This window comes from Protopterus annectens, chromosome 9.part0, assembly GCF_019279795.1.
Source record: "Protopterus annectens isolate FY-2018-M chromosome 9.part0, PAN1.0, whole genome shotgun sequence".
Classification (NCBI taxonomy): domain Eukaryota; kingdom Metazoa; phylum Chordata; order Ceratodontiformes; family Protopteridae; genus Protopterus; species Protopterus annectens.
In genome coordinates, this window is record NC_056743.1 from 279,553,046 (window position 1) to 279,577,551 (window position 24,506).

General features: G+C 38.7%; 1 protein-coding gene across 3 annotated transcripts in view; it reads left to right on the forward strand.

Moving 5' to 3' along the window:
* Positions 1-7,108: 7,108 nt before the first annotated feature.
* Positions 7,109-24,506, forward strand: part of PTPRJ (protein tyrosine phosphatase receptor type J) — a 656,092-nt gene continuing 638,694 nt past the window's right edge. For all 3 annotated transcript variants that reach the window (XM_044082858.1, XM_044082859.1, XM_044082860.1), the window contains exons 1-2: positions 7,109-7,372; positions 22,235-22,501. In XM_044082858.1, the coding sequence (XP_043938793.1) occupies positions 7,243-7,372; positions 22,235-22,501 (397 nt within the window). In that variant the 5' untranslated portion in view covers positions 7,109-7,242. The remainder of the gene's footprint in view (positions 7,373-22,234; positions 22,502-24,506) is intronic.

The window sequence follows — 24,506 nt, forward strand, 5'->3', positions numbered from 1 at the left end:
AGCAGGTTAGAGAGAAGGTAGCACATTTTTACTGGCATGGTGTACTTAAGCAATAACCCATGCCTGGGTGTGGGTAATGCTGGTTTTACCCACGGTTGGTGTGGTTTGGTCATGAGGGCGAAGCCCGAGTGGCCAAACAAAGACAACCGTGGATAAATCCAGCATTACTTACACGCAGAAGTGGGTTATTGCTATTATACAATGACATTATTCAAGAAACCAAATACTTACTTTTCTTAAATAATGGCATTGTATAATGTCTCCGTGCTGCCCTTTCGCAGCTGTCTGGTATTCTGCAGCAGTTCTGATGTACTGCACATGCGTATGCTTACACACTACATCAGAGCTGTGGGTGGAAGCATCTGAGAAAGCAAGATCTCCATTGCTCTTTACAAAGTGTCTTGCTATGTTAATGGAGTTTAACATAGCAAGACAGCTTTAAAAAAAGCAACGGAGAATCTCTGTTGCTTTTTTAAAGCTGTCATGCTATGTTAAATCCAGCGAGACAGCTTTAAAAAAAGCAACGGAGAAAGGAAGATGTCCATTACTTTTTAAAAGCTGTCTTGCTATGTTCAACTCCTTTAACATAGCGAGACAGTTTCTAAAAAGCAACAGAGATCTTGTGTTCTCCGTTGCTGTAAAAAAAAAAAAAAAAAAAGACTTATACTAATGGAAAAAGTCTGGGCGACCGGACCTTTTTCCATTAGTATAAGTCTGATTTACAATGTGCACGCTGACCAATCAGCGTGCACGTTTTGGAATATTAATGGGGGTCGTTGTATAATTTGAGTTCTACAAGGTAGGACTGGGGGTAGTGAAGTGGGCAGTAGATTGCAGATAGTGAGGCTTTAAGGCAGAAATAGTGTAGTGATGGGTGAGGCTTTGGTGTTGGTTGGATGTATGGAGGTGAGAGTGTTTGTGATTGGATAACAAGCTTTAGGAGGTGGAGTACAGGTGAGTATAAATCCAGGGATAGCAAGGGTGTGTGGGAAAGGGGTTAAGGTAGGGGGATGGAGTAGGATAGACCAGATTCAGACAAGACTGCGGAAAACAGTCACTTAACTTTAAATATAGGCACTGCCTGGGATTTTAGATAGAAAATAATGTTGGACCACAATATGTTTGGAAGGGGAAGAATAAGAAATTGAGACCAGAGAAAAGGTACAGTACAGAAAGTTAGATGTAGATTTAGTTTGAAAACAGATTAGTGGGCACCAGTAATGGTCGCTAGAAATCAGGGTACCAAGAAGTGACAGAGAAAGTGGTGCAAAACAATAGACAGTAGTATAGTGAAAATGGACAGGATGGCAAGTACAATGTGGATGAAGGAATGAACTGGGGAGAGAACAGCAGTGAAGGGTTTGATGATATGCAGGATTCCTCTAAAGCAAGTCTTCTACCTTAAGTTTCATCAGAAGTCATGTATAATTTATGTATATATATGTATATATATATATATATATATATATATATATATATATATATATATATATATATATATATATATATATATATATAAAGACAATGGAATATAGAGTCAGCCAAAAATAGTTATTTAGAGTGTAGAGTTCCTCTTTGTGACCAGGTCAGGAGGTAGTTAAATGGTTGTTAGTTGTGTGGTTTGGTATTCTTATGTGTTCAGGGGATAACATAAAGACAGTGGAATACAGAGTCAGCCAAAAATAAAGTTGTTGTTTGGAGTATAGAGTTCCTCTTTGTGGACTATTCAGGAGATGGATGGACATTAATTGTGTGATTTGATATTCGTATGTGTTCAGGGGGATAACCTTTTCTAATATTCACAAAAACAAACAAACAAAAAAGATCAGTAAGTGAGCATGCAGGATGCAGGTGAGTAAAGAATGCCAGTCTGGGAGAGGAAAGATCAGATCTTAATGAATCCCAGGGAATATATCTATCCTTGCATGAGATCTCATGATAACATTTTCAGAAAACTGTTCTTGTCTAGTCAGATATAAAATGTACCTATGATTTCAGTTAGATGATACACAATGTATTACCCTAATTATTTTGCAGAGATTTGTTAATGGCATATTTCTACTGGCAAATTGACATATCTGGAGAACATTAATAAACTTTACTTATGATGTAATGGGAACACAAATAAGGGAGAGAGAGATTCTTGTAATGTGATGTGTTCCTTACCAAGGTAGAAAGTTCTTTAATAACCACAGTGGGTACCGAGTACAAAGTATGCCAGACTATTCAATGAAATAGCAGTACTTTATTGTCTGACAGGAAGAATCTTAATGACATTTAGAAATGTCTTAATAAAACATTATGAGAATTAGTTCTATATTTAGCATTAAATGAAGTAGTCATTTCTGCTCCATTTCAAAATGTGCCTGTGGATAGTGTTTTACCATTTGAGTTTTCATTACAACTCAGTACAAAATTGGGTCACCCATGCTTGAGTTACTGATACTTGAAAATAATAATTTACTTTATTGTTTGTCTTTGTGATGATTATTCTTTAGTTTATTTCCTTCACCTCCCTTTTAATCACCACAGTGGGTACTGAGTACAAAGCATGCCAGACTATCCAGTGAAGTAGCAGTACATTATTGTCCGACAGGAAGAATCTTAGTTATATTTAGAAATGTCTTAATAAAGCATTATGAGAATTAGCACTATTCAGCATTAAGGGAAGTAGTAATTTTCTGCTCCATTTCAAAATAAAAGAATAACTTACTTTATTGTTTGCCTTTGTGACGATTACCCTTTAGGTTATTTCCTTCACTCCCTTTTTGTGTGGCATTTATATCATTTTTTACTTAACACATCCTAAGGTTTGGCCCAGAAGACAGACTAGAGGACACCAGTAATGGTTGCTAGAAAGCAGGGTACCAAGAAATGACAGAAAAAGTGGTGCAAATCAATAGATAGTAGTATAGTAAATATGTACAGGATGGCTAGTACAAGGTGGATGAAGGAATGAACTGGGGGGGGGGACTGCAGTGAAGGGTTTGGTGATGTGCAGGATGCCGCTAAATGAAGTCTTCTGCCATAAGTTTTATCAGAAGATATGTCAGTTTTACATACAAACATAAAGACGGTGGAATATAGAGTCAGCCAAAAATAAAGTTGTTTGGAATGTAGAATTTCTCTCTGCAACTAGGTCAGGAGATAGATGGTCGTTAGCTGTGTGGTTTGTTATTCTTATGTGTTCAGGGGGATAACATTTTCAGATATTCACAAAAAGAGAAAAAAAAAAGATCAATAAGTGAGCGGATACTGCACAGCACCTGGATGCATTTGGGTAAGTACAGAACACCATTCTGGGAGAGGAATGATCAAATGTTAATGAATCCCAGGGAATACATCTATCCTTGTATGAGATCTCTTGATAACATTTTCAGAACACTGTTCTTGTGTAGTCAGATTTAAAATGTACCTATGATTTCAGTTCAATCCTTAGAGATTTAAGTGCAGCATAATACTTGATCTGAACACAATGTATTACCCAATTATTTCACAGATGTTTGGTAATGGCATATCTGTACTGGCAAATTGACATATCTGGAGAAAGTTAATAAACTTTACTTATGATATAATTAGAACACGAGAGAGAGAGTGAGAGATTCTTGTAATGTGATGTGTTCCTTACCATGGTAGAAAGGTCTTAAATCCCCACAGTGGGTACCGAGTACAAAGCAAGCCAGAGTTTCCAGTGAAATAGCAGTACTTTATTGACTGATTAGTTACATTCAGAAGTGTTTTAATATAACATTATGAGAATTAGCACTACATTTAGCATTAAGGGAAGAAGTCATTTCTGCTCCATTTCAAAGTGTGCCTGTGGATGGTGTTTTACCCTTTGGGTTTTCAATATAGCTCAGTACAAAATTTGATCACCCATGCTTGAGTTATTGATGCTTTAAAAGAATGACTGTCTTTGTCAAAATTAGCCTTAAGTTTGTTTCTTTCACCTCCCTTTTTGTGTGACTTTTATATCATTTTTCACTTAACACATCCTAAGTTTTATAATACTTCTAAATTAATACTCAATATACACTTCATTATAGACCCCACTTAGTATCTACACCTTACTGTCAATGAAGAAAACTACCTCAGCTTACATTTCAATCATGCAACCTCTTTTAATGCTCACATACAACAACAACAACAGTCTCACAAAGTGCTTACTCAAAAAAATTTCTTATAGGTTCATAGGTAGGTACTAGACTATAGGCCCAAGGACCTAAGTAAGCCTAGCCAACAAGAGTCCCTGGTTTACACCACCAAAGAAAGTTATTCTCCTATGCACCTGTCGAGCAGAGCCACAGAAGTGATCCCCGGGGTGTATTTCCTATTTCCCATCCACTCATCAAGATTTTTCTTGAAGAGTACTAATGAGGAACTTTGGTTGACATAGATGGGTAGCTTGTTCCAGAGTATGGGAAGTCTCTGGGACAGGAATCTATCCCTCCAGCATGTCCTGTTTATTGTGTTGACAAGGTTTAGGTCCCTAGAGCGTGTAGCTCAGAGGGATTGGGATTTCTTTAGGTGTAGCATGTCCAACAGCTCTGGGTTTGACATAGCTTTATATGTTAGGCAGAGATCACCTTGGAGTAGGCAATATGCTATGGAGTAAAGCTGGAGTTTTTTGAGACGGTCAATATAAAGCATCTGTTTGAGGCCATTAATCCTCTTTGTGAGGTACATCTGTAGCCTTTCCAGCTGCTGCAGATGTCTTATGAGGTACATTCAAAAAGGGGCATTGTACTCTATAATGAGTCTAATGAGTGTCGAGTAGAGGGGAACAATGACCTGTTTTTTTCCTGGATGAGAACCCTTTTGTGATGAGATGTGCCATGTAGAAGGATTTCCTGACTACTGTGGTGATGTGATTATCAAAGGAGAGACTACTGTCCACCTGGGTCCCAAGGTCTCTTTTCACAGATTCGGCATTAAGTAGACTACCGCCTATGTGGTAGTTCATGGGTACAGAGTTTTTACCAAAGGGGATGACAATGCACTTTTTGGCATTGAGCTTGAGGCCATGGCTCTGACACCAGGCATGTGTCTCAGTGAGGCCCTTCTGTAGGATGTCTACATCATTTGGGGACTCGACTATGGCTCCTAGTTTGCAGACATCTGCAAACTTTGTTAGCCAAAGGCCTTCTCTGTTAGCTTGTACTTCAGAGAATTAGATACCAAATAGGAGAGGTCCCAGGACTGAACCTTGTGGTACTCCACTTGTCACTGGTTTGAAGTCAGATTTGGAGTCTGCAACTTTTACAGTGTGGGTTCTGTCAGTGAGCCATTTGGCAACTCATCTTGTGATGAAGGGATTTATACCTAGTTTAGTGAGTTTAGCTATAATTCCAGAATGGGGGATGGTTTCAAAAGCCTTGGCGAGCTCAAGATAGGCTGTGTGAACCATTTTACTCTCATCTATGGCTTTGGTGACTGCCTCAAAGAAGTTGGTCAGGTTCAGGAGGCATAATGTGCCTTTCACAAACCCAAACTGGGTGTGGTCCAGAGTTTGGAGGTTACTAATGTCTTTGTTTATGAGTTCCATGGCTTTGCAGACCAGGCTCATAAGGCTAATAGGGCGATAGTTCCCAGGATCAGTGGTGGCTCCCCCTTTGTGGAGTGGGATAACTGTTGCTGTGCGCCATTCAGTGGGCACAAAGCCTGATGTGAGGCTATGATTGAACATGGTGCTTAGTAGGGGAGCCAGTTCATTCTGATATTCATGTAAAACGCAGCCTAGAATGTTGTCCGGTCCCATGGATGCTGTGTTTTTGGCTTTAGAGAGTGCAGCATTTTCCTGCGTAGTTGTGATTACATGGGCTCTGTATTCTTTCTGTACAGATATGAGCCCTTTAGGGGTTGAGAGAGGGCAAAGTTAGCACTGAACCTATCTGCCAGGATGTTGGCAATATCAGTTGGTTCTGTAATTTTCGTGCCCTTGTGCTGTAACTCAGAGCAGATCTGGGTGTTGCCATTGAGATTCTTGACATAGCTATGGAATGCTTTGTGGTTGTCCTTAGAATCAGTGACAATTTTGTTTTTATAGCTAGCTTTGGAGGATCTTATAAGGCATCTCATTTTCTTACTGAGGCTGACCACCCATGGGATTTTACTCTCTTTTGCAACAGTTTCTTCCTTCTGTTATAGAGTTTGTTTATGGCAGGTGACCACCAGATTGGCTTCCTTTTTTTATAAGATAGCATCTTGGTTCTGTTTGGGATAGCACGATCCATGCACTCGTGTAAGTGCTTATAGAGTGCATTTGTGTAGAATTCAGCAGTCGTAACTGTATTGTCCATCTGCATGGATGTCATGAAGTTCGCCACTTCTGTCTTAAGAAGCATGAAGTTGTCTTTGAAGAAATTTTTTACCGTGGTTTCTTTAATGGGGGGTGGGGGCGGGATGTGGATATCTAGGGTGATAAGCTTATGGTCGGATCTGACCAACGAGGAGTTGACTTCAGGTGTGGAACACCAGTCACTCATGTTGGTAATGACGAGGTCTAGGATATTGTTGCCAGTGGTGGGAGTGTAGATAAGTTGATCCAGGGCATTGGAATTTATGAATTCCAGAAAGCGTTGAGCAAAGGAGTTGATACATGAGTAGTTTTCCCAGTAATTGTGGGATAGTTGAAATCGCCCATTATTAGGGTGTTTGGTTGAACCCTAATATTTTCCAGTCTATCAAGAAAAGAAGAGTGGGAATCCTGGGGCATGATGGGGGATCTTATAAATTTTAGTACCGTCTCACACAGCAATCCAGAAGGTCCATTGCTGTAAATATCATGTTTCCCAGGCTTGGATATTGCCTTTCCATTTTTGCATGTAGTATTATACTTCTATAATTAATGAAGTGAAAACAGAGTACTGACATTCATTGACACTGACCATGGGAAAAATCTTCACTTGCATCATCATATCAAAATCTAAATGACTATATTTGTCTTGGATCAAACTTCATGATAAATACCTTAAGCGTACTATCTCATGTGATAATTTACCGTAAAACTATTTTGTAAGCAGTAAATGCATTACTGTATTTATTCATTATTTTGGAGACTGTACACAGGATGGGGTTATAATCAAGTCTTTTTCTCTTATACCAGGACCTGAGACAATAAATAACCTCACTGTCAGAAATACCTCAACAAATACTTTATTCCTGACATGGACTGCTCCTTCTGGACTGCACAGCTACTATATTGTTTATACTGTTAACATCAGTGGAAATTCATCGACAAATATGACTGTAACTGAAGACTTTGTAACCATAACCGGACTGACTCCTGGTGGATCCTACAGTGTCAGCATTTCAGCAGTTTCATGGGACAACACAACTGTAGGGGACAATGTAGTAATCAGTAGTTCTACAAGTAAGTGCTTTTGATTTGCTGAATCTGATTTTCCCTTCATGGTTTGAGTTAGAAAGGTTTGTCCAGTTCTTGCAGAATGACTTCCTTAATACAGTGACATAAGATTAATTTGTTTTTACCCATGCACAACATGTCAAACTCCTTTATTACTATCATGTTCCTTTCCAGTACTTCACTCAATTAATGTACATGTTATGTAATTTCTTTTTTATTACTTTAAGACATAATTCCTTAAGTTAACATTATAGTTCTTCATGAGGTCTGTAACAAAAGCTTACTTACAGTGATAGTAATTCTGACTTCTGTGTGCTACCTTTTCTGTTATCAGTATGAATAACTTTCAGCATTCTAGATAGATATACTTTTCACTTAAAGATAAAGCAGTGTTGTTTCCTGGTATCATACTGTCCAGAATGCCTTACGCATATGTAATACAGTTCTGATTAAAGATATTATATGTCCATTTTGACTACAAAATGAGTGACCCTAGGTCTGCATTTAACTTACATATTTAGTGAACATGGGCTAGCCCCAGTGTCAGAAAACACCTTTTAGTATTACTGTGCTTGTATAGAAAGTGCACTTTGCTTAATTTTATTTTAAATGTTTAATGAATGTGGGCTTCCCCAGGAAAATAAAAAAAAAAAGAAGTTATGTACTCACCATAACATTCCATGTTTGTTGTCCAGTATCTTGCCTTCTTTCTTGCTGGTTGGGATTCGGAGCCGATCCTCAGCTCTGACTTGGCTGCATACCAAAGCTTGAGAACTTCTACTGGCTCGAGGCTATAACCTATCCCAGAATGCCTAGGGGCTGTTCCCCAGATCTCATTTGAGAGACTATTCCCTAGAGTATGCTAACATACAAAAAAGAAAATGTATGAAATATATTGGTCATTAAGGTAAAGAGGCAAGAAGGGAATCAGACCATGTTTGCCAATTGTAAAGTCCTCTAGATCCTCCAGGAGGGGGAATGGATGGGTAGGATGCAAGAATGAAGGCGAGATACTGGATGAAAAACATGGAATATTATGGGGAGTACATAAAGTCTTTATGTTATGTTCTCCTATCTCACCTTCATTCTTGCTGGTTGGGACAGAGTCCCCAGCACCTTTTTCTTGGGTGGCTCAAGGGAATAAACTCTTCAGAACAGTGGAACCAAAGGATGCCCTGTTCCAGGAGGCCACATCTACTTTGTGATGAGAGATAAAGGTATGAGGATTAACACATGTAGTAGCAGCACAAATTGAATCCAATGGGAGTCTAGATTGAAAGGCAATGGAAATAGACACCGCTCTAGTTGAATGTCCTTTAACTTGCCCTGGCAGTTCTTTATTATGAGAATTATAGACATAGGTGATGGTCTCAGTAAGCCATTTGGACAAAGTAACTTTTGAGACTGCCATGCCTTTTTAATTTTCTGAATAGGAAACAAACATCTGGTCTTACTTTCTGAAATATTTGGTCCTATACAAGTAAAAATGCAACGGTCTTGCACATCCAGTTGGCGAAGCTTATATTCTGCCTTGTTGCCATAGTTAGGAAAAAACACAGGCAATTCTATAGATTGGTTTAAATTTGCTTCAGAACAAACTGTTGGTAAGAAGGAAGGATTTGTTCTGAGGGAAACTCTATCTTTGTGGAAAATCAAATATGGAGGGCGGATAGACAAAGCTTGCAATTCTGACACTCTCCAAACTGAAGTAATTGCCGTTAGAAAGACTGTTTTCCAAGATAAAAATTTTAGTGAATGTAGAACACCAAACAGGAGCCAGAATACAGAAAAAACTTTAATGTCTTCTAACTAAATTTTAGTGAGCAAGAGAATGCTGGTTTGAAGGGAGGAAGGATCAAGGATGATAATACTAAATTTAGGTCCCATGGAGGAGGAGGTTCTCTTAAGGTTGGTCTTAATAGAAAAGTACTCCTGAGGAAAGCTTTGCATAATCTATGGGACATTACATTGGATCCGAGGTCTCCCACATGATAATTTGATATGGCGGCTAATTGTACTCGAATAGTGGCCGCCGCTGCCCCTTGATTAAAGACTTCTGTTAGAAATTCCAGAATTGCAGGTATAGGGGCTGTAAAGGGATCTATGTGTTTTTTGTCCGCCCAAAAGGAGAACCTCCTTCATTTGCTTGTGTAAAGTTTCCTAGTCATCTTTTTGTGCGAGGAAACCAGAATGTGACATACTTCAGAGGATAATTCTGGAAGCCTGGCTAAGATTGGAAGTGGAGTAACCAAGCTGTCAACTTGAGGCTCTGAAGAGTGGGATGGAGCATTCCTAACGGATGCATCAGAAGATCTGGCAATGAGTCCAGGATCCACAGATCCTCCTGAATGTGGGGCCAAAGAAAGGGGAACCATATCTGACGGGGGCAGTAAGGAGCAGTGAGAATTAACCTGCGACTCAATGACTTGGCTTTCTGAATCACCTTTGGAATCAGTGGAAAACAGGGGAAAAGCATAAAGAAGTCCTGGGGGCCAATCATGGATGAGTGCATCCCTCTGTGACTGTTCCAGAGGGGAAATGAGAGCAAAGTAGTTGCTGCATTTGGCACTGAATGGAGTGGCAAAAAGGTCACAGCAAGGCTGGCCGCATTTGTGAAAAATTTGATTCGCAACTTTCTGATTCAGGGACCACTCGTGAGGCATGAGAATTGCTCTGCTTAGCCTGTCTGCTATTATGCTGGATTTCCTCGGGATGCGCATTGCGTCAGAAAGCAATGAGAAGAAATTGCCCATTGCCAAACTCTCTGCGCCTCTCAACGTAGGGGATAGAGCTGGTTCCCCCCTGTTTGTTGATGTACCATGCCACCGACATATTGTCTGTTTGAATTGCGATAGTCCTCATGGGAAGAGAGTTCTCAAATGATTGCAATGCCAGAAGCATCACCCTCATCTCTAGGTAATTGATGTGCAAATGGTACTCATGATCTTTCCAAACCCCTTGGACAGTCTGTCCCAGATAATACCCCCCCAACCCATCTGGGACGCGTCCGTGGTTATGGTAGCGACAGGTTGGGGAAGTAGAAACGGCTTGCCCATTGTTACCCGAGTGAACTCAAGCCACCATAGTAGGTCCCTCTTGCAGGAATCTGTAATGAGAATCTTGTGAGACATGGGTAACTCCTGTATGGACCACTGAGTGAAGAGTAGCCACTGTATTATCTGCATGTGTAGCTGTGCCAGTGGGGCTAGTGTTATCGTTGCTGCCATTGAGACTAAGAACTTGATGAATTTTGCTTGTACCGTGTTCTTCTTGAATAGGATAGACACTTGACTGTGTAGCATTTGTATTCCCTCTTGAGGTAATTTTGCTACCATATCATTTGTGTTTAATTCTGTACCTATAAAGGTAATACGTTGTGATGGCAACAAGGCAGATTTTTCTGTATTTATAGTAATGCCTAGGTCTGAGCAGAGATGGATGGTGGTGTCCCTCACTCTGATTAGTAGGTGCTTGGTGACGGCAGTCAGGAGCCAGTCATTTAAATATGGAAACACCTGGAATCCTTGATGCCTCAGATGAGCTGTGACTACTGCCATGCATTTGGTAAACACTCTGGGGGCTGTAGTGAGACCAAAGGGCAGAGCTCTGAAATGATAATGACTGGCTCCCAACCAGAAGCATAGAAATCTTCTGGAGCACCTGCCCATCTTTATGTGGTAGTACATGTCCTGAAGTTCTAAACAGCACATCCAATTGTCTTGTCGCAGGAAAAGAGAGTATAGACTGCAGTGTTACAATCCAAAACTTTGCTTTCTTTACAGACTTGTTTAGTCTGCTGAGATCCAATATTGGTCTCCAGCTCCGTGTCTTTTTTGGAACTAAAAAGAACCTTGAGTAAATTCCGGATCTGATCTGGTCTGTGGGGACTTCTTAGAGGTCTCGTTTTTCTAGCAACCTTCGAATTTCTAGGGTTGCTTGATCCCTTTGACCGGGTGGAATGTCTGGGATAGACTTTGATGGACTAGGTAGACAGTGGAGAGGAATGTTGTATCCCCTGGATATAATAGACTGTACCCACTTGTTTTGAGTCAGTTGTAGCCAGGCTTCTAGGTAAAGTGATAGTCTTTCCCCGACTGCCTCCAGAGATGGACAGTCAGGCCTCCTTTCAGGGTCCGACTCGACTTTCCCCACCAGAGCCGACCAGTGAGTGTCGGTTCCCAGATCCCTTGATGGAAGACAGCATCGACAAGATCAGAGCAGATGTCAGAGCAGAGATATCATGGGTGATTACTGGCTCTACCGGTTCCAGCACAACAATTTCCTGACACTCTGGCTCTGAACTCGTCCGAGTCAGAGGAGGACTAGATGGTACCTGAGATACAGTGGTTGGCTCCACATTCTGATGGACTGGGCTCGAAAGAATTTGTGCCAGGGCCTGCATGCGCAGCAACCTCTTCACCACCCACTCCACGTCATCATCCGATGGAATGGCCGACCAGAGAACGTATCTCTGTCACCTTGGTTTTGAGGACCCCCTCTGCTATGTGGACAGCATCTTCCATTGTTATTCCCCCCTCTGCCCCTGAGTGAAGGATCACCACAAGTGTCTAACAAGGCTCCTTTGGGCTTCCAGAACCACATTTTTCCGCTCTTTTGACCTGTAGTATAAGGCCTGGTAGGGGTGGAAAAATGCACTTTGATGGCAGATAGAGTCTTGCCATCTTGTTGGCTCCTTGTAAGAGTCTCTTTTACCTTTGGCCCGAACAAGGACGAGCCATCAAAATGAGTATCAATAAAGGAAGATTTGAAGGGTGAAGCAAACTAGCAAAGGCGCATCCAGGAATGTCTCCTAAGAGCTATTCCTGTGCCTGCTGCCCTACTCACTCCATTGGATGCATATGAGATGAGTCGCATGGATGAATTCATAATCGAGGTTAAGGTCACAAGCTGGGAATTTATCTTATCCAATAAACCCTGAGCTGTAGCACCTTGTAGTGTATCGCCTAGCTCTTTAAGGAGATCCCTCTGGAGTCGGGTGAAATGTGATAGGTAATTCAGCGACCGTAGGGTACAAGCCACTGAGGAGAACATACGCTTCCTGTATCTGTCCAACGTATGAGATTCCTTGTTCTGTGAATGGACATATGCAGAAGTTTCAGCTAACTCCTTCTTTGTGGCTACTGCCACCACCATCGTATCTACTGGAACTCCCTTTGTTAAGTATTGTCTATCCTCTGGGGACGTAATTAATTTATTCGTCCTCCTCAGAACGAGGTCCACTGACTCCAGAGAGTTCCACACCTTTCGACTTACAACACCCAGGATCAGGTCGAAGGGTGGAGACATCCAAGAGGTAGAGAGGCGAGAGCCAAATGCCTCCAGGTATACCAACTCATCCTCAGAAGGGGAGAGGGATTTCCAGCAGCCCCTCTGCTTAAGGATCTCTATGATGTCTGAAAAAGAGATATCCTCAGATGGCGACTCTGGGGACTCTTCTGAGTCAACTAAGTCAGTATCAGAAGTGACAAACTCAGGGGAGTTTATGTGCTTCTTCTTACACTGTCTCTTCTGAGGGACCTCCTTGGGGGAATGTTCCAGGGAGGTGTCGGAAGAGGAGGTTCCACCCATTGGGGTTTCCTGTGGCACTGACTCTCTACTATAGGGCAGTGGAGGGATGATGAAGCAGTAGACACTGACCCTTTAGGGGGAAGAGCGGCTGGAGCCAAAGGTGGAGCAGACTCAATAGAGAGCACACTCCTCATCACGTCAAAGGCACCGCTATCCTGGGCTGAGAGAGACTGCAGTCCCAAGGGACCGTGAGATCTCTCCGGCGCTGAGGAGGGTGGCTCCGAGGCTGATGTGGGAGCTGAACTCACCTGTGCCAAAGCGCCGAGTGGGAGAGTCGGTTCCGACAAGGGTCTGACTCGACTCTCCCCACCAGAGCCGACCAATGAGTGTCGGTTCCCAGATCCCTTGATGGAAGACAGCATCGACGAGATCAGAGCAGATGTCAGAGCAGAGATATCATGGGTGATTACTGGCTCTACCGGTTCCAGCACAACAATTTCCTGACACTCTGGCTCTGAACACGTCCGAGTCGGAGGAGGACTAGATGGTACCTGAGATACAGTGGTTGTTTCCACATTCTGATGGACTGGGCTTGAAAGAATTTGTGCCAGGGCCTGCATGCGCAGCAACCTCTTCACCACCCACTCCACGTCAACATCCGATAAACTTCTAGAGGACCGAGAGGAATGGGTTGATGACCTGTGCCTACTTTCACAAACTGTAGTAAGGGAGATTGCGGCACTGAGTGTACTGGTTCCAATGATGGTGATCGACTCCTTTTTCAGCTCCGTGATGGTTCAGAGGACTCAGATGGAACTGAGGGAGGGCCAGGTTTGTCGGAACCATTAGCCTTTGGCTCCGAAGATACTTGTTCCTTATGACTGCTCAGACACCAGAGCCGACAAAGCTGACTTTTTTGTCTTTTCCGATTTAGAGGCGTTATTACCTTCTTCAAAAGGGCTTTTCAACAAACCTCTTAAAATTAGTTTATTTTTTTCTTTTCTGTAGGACCCTTGCACTAAAACCATGACAAACAGAGCAAGAATACTGCAGGTGGACTGCTCCTAGACAATGCACACAACTTGTGTGTTCATCGGTCAGGGACTTTTTCTGGGTGCATCAGTCGCACTTTTTAAACCCAGATTGTCTCAATTCTTTAACAAATTCTTTAGACATCATGAAAGATACCAAGGAAACCAACTACTGGCAGCAACAATAACACTAACAATAACAACAACAGCATCGAAGCAAATGTAAAGAGTGTTTGTTTTTTTTTTATAAACTAGGAGAGAAAGGGTGGGTGGAGGAGAAGTCTCTAAGTTAAACGACAGTCTCCTCCAACCTGAGGAGATGCCTCTAACTTAAACAGTGGCTCCTAAGAAAAGGGGAAGAAGCCCTGAAAGAAAAAAATGGGCTAAAGAAAAAGAATATTCTAATTTAAATAGATTCTCTAAGGGGATAAAGAAGAAAATGCACTGGAACAGGCTCGCATGCTCCCATGCACTGGAACTGGCTCATCGTCCATGTGAAGCAGAGTCTAGCCCTAACCCTATAACCTTGGCCAATGGATGGGGAATTTGAAATTTACCCAGATCTCCCCCCATGTCTGTGACAGACAGAGGAAGACAATAATGCCCAAATTAACATACCTGCCTCACATAACCTCTAGAAATTTCCTAACATACCTCCTCCTAATAAACACCCATGATACATAGGGTCATAGATCGTTTGGATTGCACAGCTAGGCTTATAAAAGCAAAAGTAAATTAAGGCACCAAAGTTACACACTGGAAATCAGTCACTGTACTTTATTGCAGAAGACAAACGGTTAGCGCTTTCACAACTTAATGTTGCTTCATCAGATGAAGCAACATTAAGTTGTGAAAGCGCTTACCGTTTGTCTGTTGTTGTGTGTTTTGGGCTCCTCAGTGTACCTGCAGCCGTTTGGTTTTTGCATCTTTAGGCTTATAAAAGCCCTGCTGGTCATTAACATAGTATATATCTGTGAACTTATGAATCTGTAAAACAACAAAAATCAAAGGGTGAAATGAAGAAAATGCTGGCTAAGTATTAGGTTTCAAAGAAGAGCAGTTTCAAAAAATGGTACAGATAGAAGGAAGAGCACATAGAACACAATCTGAGATTTTCTGCTGTAACAAAAAAACAGGAAGGAACAGATTATGTTAATTTTTTTGAAAAGTGCAAATAAGCAAATGGAATGGTGTTCTGCAATTGGGAAAGGGCACATCAAGTGTATGCTCCAAACCTCATGATCAGAAAGCAGTCAAGACCTATATAAGTAAAAATGGAATCATACCAGCAGAAAGAGTTGATCCTTATAAAACTATGACAGAAGGGAAACATATTAAAAATTGGAGACAGTAGAATGTATGTGGAAAATAATCATTCACTGTATACCAGGCAGAAGAGAAACAAATGTATCCCAGCAGTCAAGGAATGTTAACAGTAAAGTGTGAGATCCAAGCTACTTTATCAAGCTGGCTTCAGTGTAATGTTTCCTAGAGCATCAACAATATTTTTGATGCAGAACAGGCTAAGGAGGAAATTAAAAAGTTTATCCAACAAAAAGTGAGCTAGCAAGCAGAAGGGGTTTCTGCTTTGCATTCTTCTGATAGTAAAGTTCATACAGAGACTTTGCCAGTGAAATATTTCCCAATATTTCCAGGGAAATGCTTGAGAGACAGAGAAAAAACAAAGGAATTGTCTAGAAAAATCAGTGGTGCCTTGGACTTGATCCAAAGTTTAGTGTTGTGAGATGCAGGTAAGCAGGAAGAAGACCAGCAACACAGAAATTAGTGAATGAATGTGAGATTGTAAAGCATTACTCACATTTGTTAAATGTAGCTTTGCGAATAAATGTGGTTGAGGATGTCTTCTGACCTTGTTAAAGTTGTGGGTAGACAGTAAAGCATATACCACACATTATGTATTTAATGTTTTTTAAGACAGTAAAGGGAAAATGAAGTAACTGTAATTTTATTCTTATTCGCATTTGTATAAAACATTTCATTATGTAAACTGCATAGTATATTGTAAAGCAGTTTCATATAATGTGAAGTCAGTGGTATTTTAAACGTGTAGTGGTAGTCTTTTCAATAATCATTATATGTGTTAAAGTTATGAAAGTAAACAAGTACTTTTTTGTTGTAAGATGTATATAAACAAGAGAAGAAAACTGAACAGAAACAACTTTAATTTAGTATAATGTTGTGATTACTGCTCCTGAAGTGAGGGTGAGATATAAAAGTGTACTAATTATGGGAAATAGAAAATTCACCACGGGGATCACTCCAGTGGCTCTACTCAACAGAGGCACTAGGAACTAAGGTTGGGTAACCCTATGGGCTAGGCTTGTAAAGGCTCCAGGGCCATTAGCCTAGTACACGCCTGTAAACCTATAAAAAAAAGCCCTAAAGAGAAACAGCCGAAGAACACACCCAAGTAATGAAAAATAACACACTGGAGCACAGTACTTAGTAGGGAATGTATTAATAGACTCTGTCAAAGATATAGAGAAAATGTATAATCAAAGTAATTAGTAGCCTGAGCCGGTGAAGACAATCCCGATGCTTCAAGCAGCAAATGAGATCTGGGGAACAGCTGCTAGGCATCCTGGGATAGGTTGTAGCCTCGAGTCAGTAAAAGTCTCTCTAGCTCTGGTATGTGGCTGAGTCAGAACCTAGGATCAGCTCCGAATCCCAACCAGCAAGAATGAAGGCGAGATAGGACAACATAGCATCACTTTTTTGGGGAATAATGTGGTTGTAGGTTTTGTATTGTTTCAGTGAAGTTCAGGGTTTTAACACAAATCTCATTATTTGTATAAAGAAGGTGGTTGGCATAAAATCAGTACAGCAGTAAAAATAACTGGTAAACTTCATTAATGACTTTCAGATTCTTGATTCAGAAATTAATCCATTTTTTTTCCTAGTTGGAATTTTAATTAGTTCCTCAAGAGACAATGTTATCAGTTCACATTAGAATTAGTAGTCATTGCCAGTGGTCTTACCAGTGAGAATTATTTGCAGAATTGTTAATGCTATAAAGCATATAACAAATCACCTCCTTCTAATACCAGTTTTCCCAGGCCTAGATCTGTTTCCCAACTGCTCTGCATGTAAAAAGCATTTCTGGTGGTCGTTGTCCTGGAAGACCCATTCGTTTTGTGAGGTTGTCTCTCTTCATGTCAGTAGTGAGTCTTTCCTGCTTCATCTGCTGTGCGTTTCATCTGCCTCCTCAACCTCCTTGTCTCTCAAATGCCAGGTTGCATTTTCCAGTCAAAACCTGATTAATTTGATACAACAAATAAGTTGATCATTCTTCTTTTCTCATATGAATCTTTCTTTTCTTTTTTTGTGTTCAGGGACTACAGTTTTGTAACTCTTTCTGCTGGACTCATTAAAGGCTTAAGTTTAGTAGAATGTATTCTTCTCTGCACTGACTGCAAAGTGATATACAATGAAGCTAAGATTGTGCAACTAGAAATCATTAGCGAATAGCCGCATATACACTTGAAACATTATCATGTCTCTAGTTATTCAGTATTGCTGGATGAAAATGAGAGACTTTTTATATTTCCTTGGAAATTGTCTCTGGACTCCAGTCCACTATATCAAATACCTTTGGTTATCTTCACCTAGACTGGTCATGCCTTCTTAGCTTGCGACAATGTCAGTAATTAATAAAACTGATCATTCTGAGAAATTTTATAACACCATATTCTTGATGTACGTTTGAGCTTCTAGTACATCTGCCCAGACTTGAACCTTAAACCTATTAAAGATCTCACATTGTGTTCCAGTTTTCTTTTTTGTTCACTATGTATCAGGACTTTACAGTCTTGAACAGCAAACTTTCCTCAGTTGCTTATTGCCAGTTTGAATTCAGGAAACCATTAACTTGCTTAGTAAAACTGATGTTATATCACATTATGTTTCTTTCCCCTTGAAGAGATTCCATATTTCCAAGTGGAAAGAGATTGTAATGCTCAAGGAAACAGACTTATGTCAAGAGAAATTATCACAGTATCCCTTTGGCTGCTTGGTGAATAATTCAGAAATTTATCTTTGGATATTCAGGTTAAAATGCAGTTATTCTTGCTATTTCATCCTTTTATTCTGCCTTGCATTTCACTACTGAATTTCCCTACAGCCTACTTTAATTACAGAGAGTTTTCCCAGGGGCTTCTTTTCATTGATGGAAAAATAATGTTTGCTTTGTAAAATATGTATTGTTATGGCATCAGATACAGTGACAGCTTGAAATAAAGATATTGTGTACAGTCACTGCATTACATAGACAGTACTGCTGGAGCATGAATTTGGTGTACCATACCTATGTACTGTGTATGAAATGGCATTTTGATTTCCTAATGTGAACATTTTAAAATATTTTCAGGGGCTTCTTAAAAATATCTCATTATGAAATCCAATTTTGAAATTTGTTCTTATGGATTTCAGTGCAGCAAAGTTCTGTATTACTTCAGAATTCATTGTTCTGTGTCCTCAGCCAATGCAGTGAGATATTTAGTCATACTGTGCTTGCTTTTCTGGAGAAAAACAGTCATTTGTGTTTTGAAATGTATGTCATTTTTAGTTCTGACTTTATTAATCATCTGAAGATATATGCTGGATATGTGATATATTCTGTTTACTGAAGAGAAGTAATATTACAACCACCCATCAAAATCAACTATAATGGAACTTCCCAGCATGCAAATCTGAATTGTTTATAGAAAACATTTGGTTTATTGCCCTAAATGTTCAATATTGTCTCTTTCTGAGTTCTTAATATGACTATCAGGGAACGATAATAAATCATCTATACAAAAACTGCCCATAAGGCTTCCTGACTGTATTTAAGATTTTCAGTGTAGCATTATATTGATTGTAACTGATGGAACATTACACCCCTCAACACAAGAAGTTATCTTCATGGTATTCTTATAAAGTCGATGGAATGACATTAAAGATATATTCTGAGTATGTGCTGCTTTCTACACATTGCACATGCATCATTTATTCTCCCCACTGGAATTGTTTAGAAAACAACATGACAGATTATAAAAAAAATAAATAATTATATTTTGAGCTTCTCTATTAAATGCAGTATTCCAGGTTCTCTTTAAGAGTTAAATACAACACAAACTGGTAAAAGAAAATAAAATACAAATACGACAAACCAGCGTCCAAAGTAAAAATGTTTAATATACTCTAGTGCCTTGGCTCACAATGCCTTCAATGGAGTAAAACATCAACATACAACTATATCCTTTATACATCAAAACCAACCCAATTAATCAATTAAATAATTAAACAATCAAACATTAATTATACTAAAACTTTCCAATGACAAGCTACATTAATTCCCATAGCTGCTAAAGTGTCATATTGTAAAATAAAAAGAGCTTCTTTATATAGAAGCTTCTTTTTAACACCAATAAGCACATTACGTTTTTCCACTTTTTCTAAAATTGCACCTTGTAAACCTGTGGGGTCACTGTTATGATACTGTAAAAATGTTCAGCCAAAGGGCTTTCAAGGTTACTGTTTTTTAATGTTTCTAACATGTTCCTGCAGATGAAGCTTGGAAGCCCTTTTACTTTCCCCTATATAAAACGTGTCACAAAGACACTTCAGAACATAAATTACACATTCTGTATTACAATATAATCTGTTTAGTACATTAAATCTACGTCCGTTAATATAATCCAAAGTGCACACTATATATTTACATGAAATGCATTTACCACAGGGATATGTCACCTTAAGTATAGGGACCTTGTACATCACATAACATGGGACCATAAATTTACTATGCACAAGCCTATCTTTAATAATTCTCTCTCTCCTGAAAGAGAAAATAGGGCATTAACATAACTCAGAAAATTCTTTGAATTTAAGAAAATAGTTCCAGTACTGTTTTATAATAATAACTGTTTGGTACTCATACGATCATAAGTAGTAACCATATATATTTTGTTCTTTTTATGTGTATTATCTATTACATTACAACAACAATCTATTACATTACTTCTTTGTCTGTATCGGACTTGTTTGGCACTATCCTTCTTAACCTTATAAAGGGAATTTTTCACCACTCCTCATCATACCCTCTTGACATGAACATTTCCAGTTTTATTGAATTCTTCTTTCAAAATGGCCTCATTATTACACATCCTCTTAACTCTCAAAAATTCACCATATGGAAGACACTTCATAAGGTGAGAAGGACGGAAACTAGTACCATGTAGGAAACGGTTCCCATCCTGAAATTTCCTATATATTCTAGTAATTATACCTTCACGTGTACCTCCTTTTAAATGCACATCCAGAAATACCGCTTGATGGACCATATACTGCGGTATCAAATTCTAAACCAAATCTATTAGTTCACCTACAAATTGTATTCGTTTTAAGAGTTCTTTGTAAATTTTCTGAAGAATTACCCAGATACATTCCACTGAAAGATATACATAGTGTTTGAATAACATCCTTATAGTTTCATGCTGAATCTAACCACACTATCCTGCTCCCCCATGCACAGAAGGAAATTGATCATTGAATGCTTGTAGTAACAAAATATTGCATGTTTGAGGATGTTTTCAGGATTTTTACATCTGATGTGATGATAGGCGACAACATAAGCATTGTTCACCTCATACACCAGCAAAAAGTGTGCTGTTCTGTTGGATCTAAATTTTAAAACAAATGCCAGACTCCCTTTTAGAAGAAATTTTAAAAACCTCCATCAAATAGATATGGGCCAAATTCATTAACTCCTACATTAAGTGTACACAGTCTGCATTCAAGAGCAACCCTACACATTTTTTTTTTTGGTTTCTAGTTACTCAGAAGGAACATATTAAGTATAAATGTGGTCTACAGTTTGTGGTAACCCTTATGAATCCTCCTCAATATTTAAGGCTGCAAGAAAATCATTAAGAAAACCAAAATTAGGAGGAAAATCATATGAGTTATGCTTGTGTTGTCTTTTCATTCAGAATGGTGTACATATAGTGCAGATGTTAATGAATCCCAGGGAAGATATCTATCCTTGTATGAGATAAAATTTTCAGAAAGTTGTTCTTTTTTAGTCAGATATAAAATGTACTTATGATTTCAGCTAGATAGATTAGAGATTTCAGTGCAGCTCAGTATTGAATCTGAACACAATGTATTACCCTAGTTATTTTGCAGAGATTTGTTAATGGTTTATTTCTACTGCCAAATTGACATATATAGAGAAAATTAATAAACTTTACTTATAATATAATTCGAACACAAATGAGAGAGAGAGAGATTCTTGTTATGTGATGTGTTCCTTACCATGGTAGAACGTTCTTTAATCCCACAGTGGGTACCGAGTACAAAGTATGCCAGACTATTCAATGAAATAGCAGTACTTTATTATCTGACAGGAAGAATCTTAGTTACATTTAGAAATATGTTAATAAAACATTATGAGAATTAGCACAGTATTTAGGATTAAGGGAAGTAATCATTTCTGCTCCATTTCAAAATGTGCCTGTGGATGTTTAACCCGTTGTGTTTTTATTATAGCTCAGTACAAAATTTTATCACCCATGCTTGAGTTATTGATACTTTAAAAAATTAGCTTAACTTTACTGTCTATCTTTGTGACCATTAGCCTTTAGTTTATTTCCATCACCTCTTTTTTTGTGTGGCTTTTATATTATTTTTCACTTATATTCTAAGGTTTATAATATTTCCAAATTAATACTCAATATACATTTCACTGTAGACCCCACTTAGTATCTACACCTTACTGCCATGGAATAAAAGTATCTCAGCTTACTTTTCAATTAGGCAATCTCTTTTAATGCTCACATAAAAGAACAGTCTTACAAAGTGCTTCATCAAAAAAACTTCACAAAAGAATGGTCTCACAAAGTTCTTCATCAAAAAAACTTCCTGTTAATTTTAGTACCGTCTGACACAGGAATCCAGAAGGTTCATTGTTCTGAATATCCTGTTTCCCAGACTTGAATATGGCTTTCTCATTTTGCATAAATTACAATACTTCTAAAATAAATTAACTGAAAACAGAATACTCACATTCATAGACACTGACCATGGTAGAAATCTTCTTAGTATCACCATATAGAAATCTAAGTGGCTCTGTATTTGTCTTGGATCAAACTTCATGTTAAAAATGTTAAGGTTACAAAATTATATGATCATTTACAGTAAAAGTATTGCATAAGCAGTAACTGCTCAGTTATAATTTATTCATTATTTTAGAAGGAGATTGCACAGAAGTTGGTCTTATAATCAAGTTACTTTTCTCTTATACCAGGACCTGAAAAAATAAGTAACGTCTTCGTCAGAAATGACTCAACAACTTCTTTACTCCTGATGTGGACCGCTCCTTCTGGACTGCACAGCTACTACATCGTTTACATCATTAAAAACAGTGGAAATTCATCGACAAATATGACTGTAATGACAGACTCTGCAAACATAACAGGACTGACTCCTGGTGGATCCTACAATGTCAGCATTTCAGCAGTTTCTTGGGACAACACAACTGTAGGGGACAATGTAGCAACCAGTATTTCTACAAGTAAGTGCTTTTGATTTGCTGAGTCTGATTTTCCTTTCATTTATTTATTTATTTTATTTAGTTAACATTTGCTAACTGGGAAAGTCCATCTAGGACAGAGCCTATTTTCATTGGAGGCCTGTGGAGAAATGCTACAGAAGCATGTCTTTGCAATGTAGGAGGAAATTAGAGCACCCAGATGAATCCCTTGCAATGCAAGGAGTACATGCAGACTCCACACAGAAGGTACCCCAGCCAAGAATCAAACCAATTAGGTGACAATATCAACTGCTGCACCACTGTACCATCCCATGGTTTAAATTAGAAGTGTTTGTGCAGTTGTTGTAGAGTGACTTCTTTAATACCGTGACATGAGATTTTGTTTTTACCCATGCACTACATGTCAAACTCCTTTATTAGTATCCTGTTCCTTTCCAGTACTTCATTCAATTAATGTACATGTTATATTATGTTATTTCTTTTCTGTTACTTTAAGAAGTAATTCCTTAAGTTAAAATACATTTTTTCAAGAAGTCTGTAAGAAAAAGCTACTTACAGTGGTAATAATTCTGCTACCATTTCTTATATCAGTATGAATAACTTTCAGCATTGCAGATTGATATACTTTTTACTTAAACATGAAACAGTGTGGTTTTCTTATATAATACTATCAAGAATGCCTTAAGCATATGTAACACATTTCTTATTAAAGAGGTTACATGTAGATTTTGTACTACATAGTAAGTGAACTTAGCCCTGCATTTACACGGGCTGTTCCCAGTGTCAGAAAACAGTTTATAGTAATATTGTGCTTGTGTAGTAAGTGAACTTTGCTGAACATTTATTTCAAACATTCAATGATTGTGGGCTTCCCCAGGGGAAAAAATCACTTTTTAGGAATAATGTTCTTGTAGGCTTTGTATTGTTTGTGTAGCTCATGTTTTTTTGTGCAAATCCCATTATTTGTATAACGAAGGAGGTTGTCATAAGAACAGCACAGCAGTAAAATAACTGATAAAATTCATTAATGACTTTCAGACTCTTGATTCTGAAATTAATCCATTTTTAGTGGAAATTTGAATTAGTAGCTCAAGAGACAAGATTATCAGCTCACCTAGAACTAATCATTGTACAAGGGTCTTACCAGAGACAATTACCTACAAAATTATTTCAGGGTTTCTCATGCTATAAAGCATGCAACAGATGTGCTCAGACTATTTTGAAAGCTAGGCCTTCCTCTTTTTAACTTTGTCATCACCTCCTTGTAATGCCAATCTTCCCAGGCCTAGCTGTATTTTTGGTGGTTCTTGCCCTGGAACACCCATTCACTCTGTGATGTTGTCTCTTCATCTCAGTACTGAGACTATCCTACTTAATCTGTTGTGGGTTTCATCTGCTTCCTCCGCGTCTCTCAAATGCCATATTACATTTTCCAGTCAAAACCTTATTTATTTGTTACAAATAATATGTTGTTCATTCCTGTTTTCTCCTCTGAGTCTTTCTAGTTTAGAACTGCAGTCATATAACTGTTTGTGCTGCACTCATTAAAAGGCTTATGTTTAGTAGAATATACTCTTCTCTGCACTGACTGCAAAGCAAACAATGAAGCTAACAATATGTAACTAGAATTCATTAGCCACTAGCAACATATATACCTGAAGCAATTTCATGTCTGTAGTTATGAAGTATTACTGGACTAAAATGAGAGCTTTTTTATGTTCCATTGAAGAGGTCCAAAGCTGTCTCTGGACTATATACCTTTGTTCATCTTCAAGGAGACTGACCATGCATTCTTAGTTTGTGACAAGGTCATTAATGAATAAAACTTATCATTCTAAGAAATACTACAATAGCTATTCATGATGTATGTTTTGAGCTTCTAGCATATCTATCCAGACTTGCATCTAATAAAGATCTGACATTGTGTTCCAGTTTTGTTTTTTAAACTTATATTCCATAAAACCTTAAAGTCTTGCACTGTGAACTTTCTTGAGTTGCTTATTTGAAATTTAAATTGAGAAAAGCA